This window comes from Ovis canadensis, chromosome 2, assembly GCF_042477335.2.
Source record: "Ovis canadensis isolate MfBH-ARS-UI-01 breed Bighorn chromosome 2, ARS-UI_OviCan_v2, whole genome shotgun sequence".
NCBI classification, from domain to species: domain Eukaryota; kingdom Metazoa; phylum Chordata; class Mammalia; order Artiodactyla; family Bovidae; genus Ovis; species Ovis canadensis.
The window spans coordinates 13,143,927-13,154,689 of record NC_091246.1 but is presented as its reverse complement, the minus strand read 5'-3'; the positions used below and the strand labels follow the sequence as shown (position 1 = coordinate 13,154,689).

At 41.7% G+C, this 10,763-nt stretch overlaps 1 protein-coding gene across 1 annotated transcript in view; it reads right to left on the bottom strand.

The window, feature by feature from the left end:
* Nucleotides 1-5,021: 5,021 nt before the first annotated feature.
* The window catches only part of LOC138433224 (thioredoxin domain-containing protein 8-like), a 36,704-nt gene continuing 30,962 nt past the window's right edge, over nucleotides 5,022-10,763 (bottom strand). Inside the window, exons 5-6 of the mRNA XM_069575454.1 lie at nucleotides 5,939-6,004; nucleotides 5,022-5,084 (exon numbers count right to left, since the gene is read on the bottom strand). Of these exons, the coding sequence (XP_069431555.1) occupies nucleotides 5,022-5,084; nucleotides 5,939-6,004 (129 nt within the window). The remainder of the gene's footprint in view (nucleotides 5,085-5,938; nucleotides 6,005-10,763) is intronic.

Below are 10,763 nucleotides of genomic sequence, written 5' to 3'. Positions count from 1 at the left end.
ATTTGACTTTAGAGCCTGTGATTTCTTCCATCATTGCACACTGCCCTCACAGGAACGCCTGAAAGCAAAACACCGTGATTCATTGCCTACCTGATTAACAGGGACAGAACTGGCCCCAACATGGAGTAGATTTGTCCTTGGCTGCAGCTGCTATTTGTCATGCCTGTCTTTGGATTCAGTAGGCCAAGTTCTCACCCTCACAGTGTGATCTGTGTGGGAGACACCTATAGACTAGAAACATCAGTAGAAGCCATGCAGTCTGTAACTTGTTATTATGTGTGTTAAAGACAAGCTAGAGAATAGTGTCAACAGTGGGTCTAGTCTGTAGATTATGAATGTATTAGATTTGAGCATGTTATCTTTCCCTCTTCCAAACCTGCATTTCTAGGCAGGAATAAAGATGTATTCCTGGTCTTGGTTGCACTGCACACACAGGGATGAAGGGCCACTACCTTTGTCTTAGGGAGCTAAGGCTCACGGGAGACAGACATGGGGTGGCCAGGTTTAGCAAATAAAAAATACAGGGCACTCAGTTAACTATTACAGGGGACATACTTACATTAAAAAATCTGAAATTCAAAATTTACTAGGCACCATGTATATTATCTGGCACCCTAGGCAGACAAAAAAAAAATCCACCACACCCCACAAAAGATAGCAGCTCTAATGATTGTACATACAAAGCTCCACAGACACTCAAGAGAAGGAATTCTCTTCCCTGTCTGGGATCGCGGAGGGAGGCTTCGCATGATGATGTGGACTCATGTGAAGGAACGGTGTGTTTGCTAGTGATGTTGAAGAATGTTTGGCAGGGAGAGATGCGAGGAGGCAATTTCAAATGCAGGGAAGACTACAGAGCTTGACATAATGATAATGCCTGGAGTCCTTGGACAATGGGAGGAGGGCAAACATGAACGTAAGGGCCAGATCATGAAGGGCTTTGGCAGAAAGATGAATGATTCACAATTTCATTCTGTCGTCAGCAGGAAACCATTCCACTTCTACTTGTTTTTTTTTTTTTTTTGTTCTTTCATATAATCAGAGTTTGGTTACATTTTCACACAATGGAAGCCACAGACCCATGTGACCATGAGAGAGAATTTCAAGCAGTAATTTCGGATGATTTGGGGTGGTATGGGGAATGTGGCATTAAATAGCTTTGACACAGGGAGAATACTATTTTTTTTGCTGTTCAATTTAAACCCCTTAATTTTATTTTTATGTGTACATAAAACTAATAGGCAGTACTTCCTTTTGTGGCACAATGGATAGGAATCTGCCTGCCAATGCGGGGGACATGGGTTCAATTCCTGGTCCAGGATGATTCCACATGCCGTGGAGCAACTAAGCCCATGAGCCACAATAACTGAGCCCACAATAACTGCATGCCTAGAGCCTGTGCCCCAAAACAAGAGAAGCCCCTGCACCCCAACAAAAAGTAGCCCCTGCTTGCCATAATGATAGAAAGCCCACACAGCAACGAAGTCTCAGTGCAGTCAAAAAATAATAGTAGTTTTAAAAAACAGGTTTTTTTAAAATTTATTTTTTATTGAAGGATAATTGCTTTACAGAATTTTGTTCTTTTCTGTCAGGCCTCAACATGAATCAGCCATAGGTATACATATATCCCCTCCCTTTTGAGCCTCCCTCCCATCTCCCTCCCCATCCCACCCCTCTAGGTTGATACAGAGCCCGGTTGAGTTTCCTGAGCCATAGAGCAAATTCCCATTGGCCATGTATTTTACATATGGTAATGTAAGTTTCCATGTTACTCTTTCCATACATCTCACCCTCTCCTTCCCTCTTCCCATGTCCATAAGTCTTTTCTTTATGTGTGTTTCTCCAGTTGCTTCCCTGTAAATAAATTCTTCGGTACCATTTTTCTAGATTCCGTATATATGCATTAGAATACAATATTTATCTTTCTCTTTCTGACTTCACTCTGCACAATAGGTTCTAGGTTCATCCAGTTCATTAGGACTGACTCAAATGTGTTCCTTTTTATGGCTGAGTAATATTCTATTGTGTATATGTATCACAACTTCCTTATCCATGCATCTGTCGATGGACATCTAGGTTGCTTCCATGTTCTAGTATGGAAGCTGTCCAGTGTTGGAGAAGACTCTTGAGAGAGTCCCTTGGACTGCAAGGAGATCCAATCATTAAATCTGAAAGGAAATCAATCCTGAATATTCACTGGAAGGACTGATGCTGAAGCTGAAACTCCAATACTTTGGCCACCTGATGCAAAGAACTGACTCATTTGAAAAGACACTGATGCTGGGAAAGATTGAAGGTGGGAGGAAAAAGAGATGAAAGAGGATAAGATGGTTGGATGGCATCACCGACTTGATGGGCATGAGTTTGAGCAAGTTCCGGGAGTTGGTGATGGACAGGGAAGCCTGGCATGCTGCAGTCCATGCGGTTGCAGAGAGTTGGACACAACTGAGTAACTGAACTGATGTTAAAACTGAGAAACCAACACAGGTATGTTACTGTGGACTAAGCACCAGATTTTAATTACACTTCATCATTTTTCCCACTTATACCCCTTTTCTGCTCTAGGCTCCCATTCAGGGTACCATGTTGCATTTAGCTTTGTGTCTTGTGGGTCTCCTCTGGTCTGTGCACTGGGCTGGATGTCAGAGAATTAGAGGTGAGAAAGATAACATGCTCCCATCCTATGGGAGTGTTTTAACCTAAACACTGTAAGGGTCAAGATAAGCAACTCAAGGTTCAACAGAGATCAAGAGAGCTGGTACCCCTCACTGCTCCCTGCTGCTGTCCTCCTGTTTGTCCTTTCCTTAGTGAAGCAAACAGGTTAGTACTTGCATTTCAAGGGACTGAGATCAACTTATCATTCAGAAGAAGTACAACAACCTTTTTATGACTACTTTTAACCTTTTGCTCTTGAGCTAACTTTTAATTGGGAGATCAAGGAGGTCGAGTACTCTAGGTTTACGTTATCGCACATTTCAACATCTTTGAAATGGAGATGACTCTGACAAGAAGTGGCATCTCATAATCTTAGTGGACCAGGTGGCATGTCTGACTTGGTTGTCACTGTGTGTGCACAGACTTGGCCGGAGCTGTTCATGTGTGATCACCTGAATCGATTTAGAAGCATTGTTGATGCCCTAGAAGTTTTAAATTGCAGTTTAAAATGGCTTTTAAAAGAATACACTGTCAGCATTGAAGCACGAAGTTATTATAGATGCAGAATGACCTAAACACACAGCAGGAGGATGTATATTTGGGACCCATGAAGGTGAAACAGGAGGGAAGGGAGCAGGGCTTAAGAATGACATAGCCCAAGGACATAACATAAACTGATTAGAACCAAATAGGTAAAACATGGCAAACAGCTTCCATCAGACCTTAAGCCTCAGTATATGCTCATTGTAACACATCAGCAAGCTAAATGACACACCCACAGGCACCATGACAGATCCAAGGCCAACTATAAACATCAAAAAGTGGGTGGTGACACAATTCCTGGAAATCTCCACCGCTTTTCCAAAGTAGCTGGAATACTCCTACCACTCATTAGCCTATGAAGTTACCCACCCCTATAAAAACTGACAACCTTATGCCTTCACGCTGCTCTCACCTTCAGAGATGGCTCACACTCTGTCTGTGAAGTGTTTCTCTCTAAATAAAACCACTTCTTACCTATCACATTGTCTCTTACTGAATTCTTTCTGTGATGAGACACCAAGAACCTGGGCTTCATTAAGTCCGTATCCCAGTTAAAGGACTGTGGGTTCAAGCCCCAAACATAAACAGTTTCAACATCATGTTGGTAGCTTGAAATTTACCAAGTATTTACACCATAGAAATTGGCAATCACTACAGACTTTTTCCATGCAGAGAGCCCATTAAACATTTCCTCATACATGCCTACTTACAGGATTGTTGCAAATATTAAAAGAGGCAATGGATGCAAAGGACTTGAAACTGAGCAGGATCCCATGGGGCTCCTGGGCACAGAAACATTTCTGTGTCCCCTGTTTCTTGTTTGTAGGAAATAGGCTTCGTTCACCCTCCATGCCCTCTCCTGAGTTCCAAATAGCAGGTTCAAATAGTTGCTAATAATGGAAAGAGACAAGGGAGGAGCAGCCGAGAAACAACAGCACAGGCTTGGGGCAGGGTCCTGGCTCCCCGTCAAGTGATATACACAGCAATATCTTTGAGCTGCTTTACATATACTGAAACCCCACCAGGTGGGAAAAGTTAACTGTATGCTGCCTATAAGCACAAAGACCCCAGGCCAGTTGCAACTAGAAGGCTGATGATGCTGACTCCCAATTACCTCACCACCAACTGATTAGAAGAATGTCCATGAGCTATCACACCCTCCTCTTTGAACAATTACTATAAAATTCCTCACTACCCTCTCCAGGTCAGGACACGTAGTTTTGAGGGCATGGCCTCCTTTGCCTGGTAAAGTAATAAAGCAGTTTTTTTTTTTCCTCCTACTTCACCCAAAACTGTCTCTAAGGTTCCATTTGGTATTGGTGTACAGAGGCCAAATCTCAGCTACAGGCTTGGCATATTGCCTAGCACATAGTATTTATCCATGTAACCATAGCTGTATACACCATGCTTTCTTTTCTCCAGTGGTTCCAATACACGGTGATGCACTGGAGAAGAATTTTGTACCACAAACAATGGCTCAGTTGGGAAGAGTCTGCTATATATTTGGAGTGCACCAAGCCAATAAGACTTCTATATGTTTCTTGATTGCTATGATAGATCCCATCTTCTGCCATCTCTGGAAAACCTTGTTACTGAGCTGGTATTACTCAGCTGTGCAAGGCTAAAAGAATGCAAATGACACTATCTCTGACAGCACAAGAGTTTTGACAGTTTTTGCAGTGAGATTGCGATATGGAATTCAACCTGTAAAGCATCAGGAGAGAGATCAATAGAACACCACAATGTTTGCTGGAAATAAAAACACAACGCATTCACTGTGGCCTTTTAGAACATTGCAAGTGTATTTTGTCTTGGAGATCAGCTTACATGAATTCTCGAATCTTTTCTTCCAGTTTTTTAGCATCAGCTCCACAAAGTTCAAAAATCTGTTCACAAATACACAAGGTGAAATATTTATTGGTTCAAATATGGCAAAGATGAAGCTTTGTGGAATTTTGTTCCTGTTTATAAATTTATCCACTACTCATTTCCATCGTCTGCAAGATACTTTAGAGAGAAATACACATTAACACACTAAATTGCTGATGTTTTATTTGGCACCTTTTCAAAATTGCTTATGCTAATATTCTAACAGATTTATGTAATTTTCCATGATATTCCTCTAAACTAAGATTTAAAATATATCATGTTGTTCAAAATGAGGAAACCCAATCATCAAAACTTCTCAGGGCATTTATACACACTGATCTTGAGGGCTTGCTAATGCATATACATGATCCCCTAAAATCAAATGGCTTGTGATTTCCCATGCCCTGACTTTAGTTCAGGTAATAATAATGATTCTAAGAAGCACATTTTCTTTTCAACTTTTCACATCTCTGAATTAGGATGGTGCATCTATCATTGAACATCTTATATCTGATGAAATATGGAAGTTAAAGACCCTTACTCTTCATGATCAGTTTTGTACCAATTGTTTGAGGTGGGCTGGAGAAAAGGAAGAGTGTGGGTAAACTGAAGCTGAGATCTGGTGAAGACTTGAGATTCTAGTGAGAAAGGTTTCAGCAGCCAGAAATGGTGTTAGGACTTCGGGGGTAGGGGTTAGAAAAGTCTAAAACTACTTTCAGTGCTCAGTGTGCAACAGGGAAGAAACTAGGCCCACATCTAATGATTCTGCTTCCCCAGGTAGCAGCATGGCGCCTGAGGGCATCATGGTTCATTCTATTTTTTGAAAGTCAACCCCACTCTTGTGCCTCTGTCTTGATCCCATTTCACTTACCGGCTCGCTCAGGGATCCACTTCTATAACAGCAAATTGCTCTTTTGATTCTCGAGAATAGGGTTACCTAAGTGTGGGTGCAGAATTTCATGTTTTATCTGGGTTGTCTGGTTTGTAGCCATCTCCTCTATAACTAGTTCTCTTGGCCTTGGCCACCAGGGGAGGAAGGTGTCAGGAAGGATCTGCAAAAGGCTCTTTCTTAAGAGTCAGTGGCAGCTGGATGGAGCCTCTAGGGCATGGTGAGAGTCTCATGCCCCTCTCAGGCTAGGGGAGGTACCAAGCCAAGAAGTCTTGGCAGGAACAGAGGTCGGACTTGGTCATCTGAATGACCAGGCTTGGCCAGGGGTAGAAAAAGGATGGTAAGCTTAGCCAACTGACCAAAGTACTGAACCCATTGCCAGGAAACTCCTGATCAAGATGAGGCAAAGGAAGCAAGCCTTTGCCTGCTTGGCATGCTCCATGAAGCTGGGGGCTGGGAGCTGGGAGCTTGGGCATGCTTTTTTCACTCTTTTCACTTGAGGATATTAGGACTTCCGAGACAGCTCAACCTGGCCAGAAAGGAACTTTGTCCCTGGTCTCTAACCGATGCTGGGGTGGAAAGCAAGGTGGGAGAGGCTTGGGGTTCACTCCAGTCTCAGTCTGTTTTTCCCCCTGTTTTAAACTATGTTTGCAGTGGCTCCCACTTATCCTTCCTTGTGGCTTCTGTCCAAGGTTCCTCCTGAGTCTCTATCCTCTACTCCTCTGCTTCAGGAGTGGCTTGACTCCAGTGAAGGCACACGTAATAGCTGAGCAGAAGAAAGCACTGGCAAAGAAGGGATGAGAAGTTCCCAAGGTGTGTCTGTTCCCCATGACCACTGCCACGTAATTCTAGACAGTCCCCCCCCACCCCCAGTGGTCTAGAAGATGCTGTTTTATCATTCTTATGGCAATGATTCTAGTGGATCTGATTCTGACTCCTTATCTTAGGATCTCCCCCACTGCCAAAAAGCAGCATGGAGCCAAAGAGTTTGGGGGCCCCTAAAAATGGGCTTCTCTTCTTGGATGAGAGTTCCCTGAACAGAGGGGTGGCACAATCTGTAGGGGTATTAGAAACAGGAGGGCTCCCCTTGAAGGGCGATTTCCAGGGAGGGGTGATTTCCATGACCATAGGGATTGTGGTATGCCTACGCTGTGACTTGGGCAGCCAGAAGCCACAAACGCACTAAGAACCTTGGTAACTGTGGAATTTGACTCCTCTTTCTTCTAGACACATTGAATCTAATACAGGGTCACCATCACGCACCCAGGTACCTGAGCCAGGAAACTGAGGCCACTTAAAATATTCATATATATTCAGAACATTGCACAAATGGCAGCATACAGCTTGGCGAGTTATTACAAAAGAGAGCCCACTCGTATAACCATGTCCAGATCAAGATGTAGATATAGCTTAGCTCCTCGCTCCCAGTCATTACCCTGTGCCCAAAGCCAAAGTCTACTCCAGATTTTTCACCACAAATGGGCTGAGTCTGTCTTTGAACGTTTATAAATGGAATTCTATAGTATGTTGTGTGTATTCTTCTGCGCCTGGCTTCTTACTCAACATGATGTTTCTGAGATTTATCTGTGTAATGGCCATACATTCATTTTCAGCTTTTTTTTTTTCTTTTTCTAGTATTCTGTTGCATGACTGTAACACAGTTTATCCATTTGGGCTATGACAAAGAGTGCTGCTAGGAACATCCTTTGCGCAGACATCTTTGGGGGCATATGAACACCCATTCTTGTTGGCTTCTGTAGTTTACCTGAAAGGGGGATTACTGCATTCAGCTTTTGTAGGAGTTACCCAACAGCTTTTCAAAGAGATTGCATCGGTGTAAACTCCACCAGCAGGGGATAAGTGTTCTGCTTGTCCCACATGTTTGACAGTGCTTGGTATTGCCAGTCTTCTTCATGCTAACCATTTGGTGGCTTTAGGTGACATTGAATTTGTGTCTGAATTCCATGGTTTTTACCCAATCAACTTTCCCCTGGATTTTAGCAATAGCTTACACTTTGTTTCCTTCTCCAGTCTTATGCCCCTGAGACTTCTCCCCTGCAAAGCTCAAAAGCACAAATCCTCCCATGCTATTTTTTCTCTGTGAAATTCTTGAGTGTTTCTCCATCATCATAAAATTCAAGCTTCATACAGGGATTCCTTGATTTTATCTTTTCCACCTCCACTGTCGCTCTCTACCATAAACTCTGGACTCAAGCAACAATTTATAGCTGGATTTGTTTGTTCATTTAATTAATACTTAATGAGTGCCTACACGATCCAGACATACAATGAACAAAACAAGACAAAATCCCACCACAGAGTGCACTTTCTAGTGATAATTAAATACTCTTGGTATTTGATTACCAAATAATTCCTGACCTCATACCAGAGATACTTTATAACTCTCTGCTTCTGCTCATTTTTAATCACTTGCTAACCTTAATAATCCTTTAAGATTTAACTCATGAAGACTTCCCTGAAGTCTTTTTCTGTCATCTCATAGTAGCCAGTGCAATTCCAGAATCCAAGAGTTGATTTTATTACCCATCTTCCCCCCCTAGACCAAGGATGGGGACTATATTTTTCCTCCACAGTTTTAGTAGCTAGCTCAGAACCTTACCCAGAGTAGGTGCTCTATTAGAATGGCATTAACTCTGAAGTGAATTGAGCTAAGTTGATTTCTGGTCATTGAGGGCCAAGTCTAAGACTCAGTGCTAAGTTTTGGGGATTAGGTGTTATCTGTCTTATTCTTTCTTTGTCCAGTTTGACAAAGACAAACATTATCTTTGTGTCTCCCTGTCTAGCACAGGTCTTTGCCTACAGGAGTTTAATAAATGTAGGTAACAAATGAGGAGAAGTTTACTGATAAGGGCTCATTTCATAAGTAGCTTTCTTTCGAAAGGATATATTTGCAAGGCCATTAATATCTAATTTCTGCCCAAAATATTTTTTCATTTTAACCTGAATGTTTAGTTGTACCTCTCAAAGAATGCTCCACTCTGAAGCATTAAGAAGTAGTGTTAACCTTGCTATGCTCAACGACTTCATTTTTCTTGTACAGCTGCCACCCTAGTAATGATTGCTAATGAAAATTTCAAGCTCCAGTTTGCAAAGACCAGTGGAATATATGGTGGTTGTTCATGCATTAGAGAACCACCAACTACATCCAACAATCAGTGCAAAGAAAAATGCCAGGGTTTCCTGGTGGTCCTGTAGCTAAGACTCTATGCTCCCAATGCAGAGGGGCAAGGTTCCATCCCTGGTCAGGGAAGTAGATTCTGTATGTCACAACTAAAAGTTTGCTTGCCTAAAAAAGATCCTGCATGCCACAACTAAGACCCAGCAGAACCAAATAAATAAATAGAAAACCCAAACTTCCATTATGGACATTTTCAAACATACACAAAAATAGAGAATAATAACATGAACACCATCCCCCCATTTACCCACCACCCAGGTGCAACCAGAGGCAGTTTTTTATGCCAAAGACATGCAATCTCCTATGAAGAGTTTATTCCTGCTACTGGGAAAATGCAAGGGTGCTGGTGAGACAGTGACTTCTAAGAATATACATCAAGGAATCTGGCTAGTGATGTCCTTATAGAATAAGTATAAAATACTTTGGTCAGTTGATACACAACTGAGTGAATACTGAAGTTACATTTGGACCACTTGTGTGGAAGTTCGACAATTTTCAGACATCTGCAGTTAGAAATAACAGCAGCAATAAAATTCTCAAAGCAACAGCAACAACCAACATAAACCAAAAAGCCCAACCAAACTAACCCACACAAGATACTTCTTGGAGGATGAGCTGTGGAAATACTTGTATGAACAATACAAGTTTATAACTGAAATAGTATGATACTCTTTTTCTTCTAAGACATTATATGTGATTAATAAGATGAAAAGGGTATATCCCAACAAGGGAACGTTTAAAAGCACCTCAACCTTCTATTGAGAGGTGGATAGGGTTAGTTACAGTTGGTTCCTATCTTGGCTTTTTTCTCTGACTCTCTGACTCCAGCCACACTCATTCTTTCCTCAGAACCATCTGCATCATATTGCAAGTATTTGCACAGTTCCTCTTTCACTATCACAACACCCAGAACAGACTCTGCAAATGCAAGCAGGTAAATTACGGTTTTTGGAGCTTAGCAAAATCTAACCAAGAAGACATGGCCTCTTTGAAAGAGTCTGTTTCAAACAACTTGAATTTACTTGCACCGGAATTTAAGAAAAAAGCATATAAAGCAATCTGTTAGCTAATTTTTCCTTAGTCTGTACTGGCCCCTTTCTCAACTTGTTCCAGTAGTGAGATTTCGATAACATGCTAATTCACTTTCATTTTCCTGTAGTAGAGTTAGAAACTGCCTATGCACCTGTTTCTCAGTGCACTGGTGGCATAAATACTTTTTTGGTAAGGGACCTGGTAATACCCATCTTAGGTTTTATAGGCCATATGGTCTTTGTCGAAACTACTCAAATCAACTCTGCACTATCTGCAACTTTTACATAAATCTAAATGTTTTCTCTATAAATCTATAAAGTTATATAATATTAAAAATACAGTATACTTTTTATAATGATAATGCAGCAATAAACTTACTTTTTCTAAAGAAAAATCTACTCAAGTTATTAGGAGAATCACTGACTAAAACTACTCAAGCTGGCTAGGCATGATAGTAACCACCTGGGTGAGTTATCTTATGACAGGAGGTCCTGGTAAGGAATGTGGAACTAACAAGCTACATCAACCAGAAGAATTTGGGAAAAGTCTAAAGGAGAGAGGAGATGCCAGTTCATG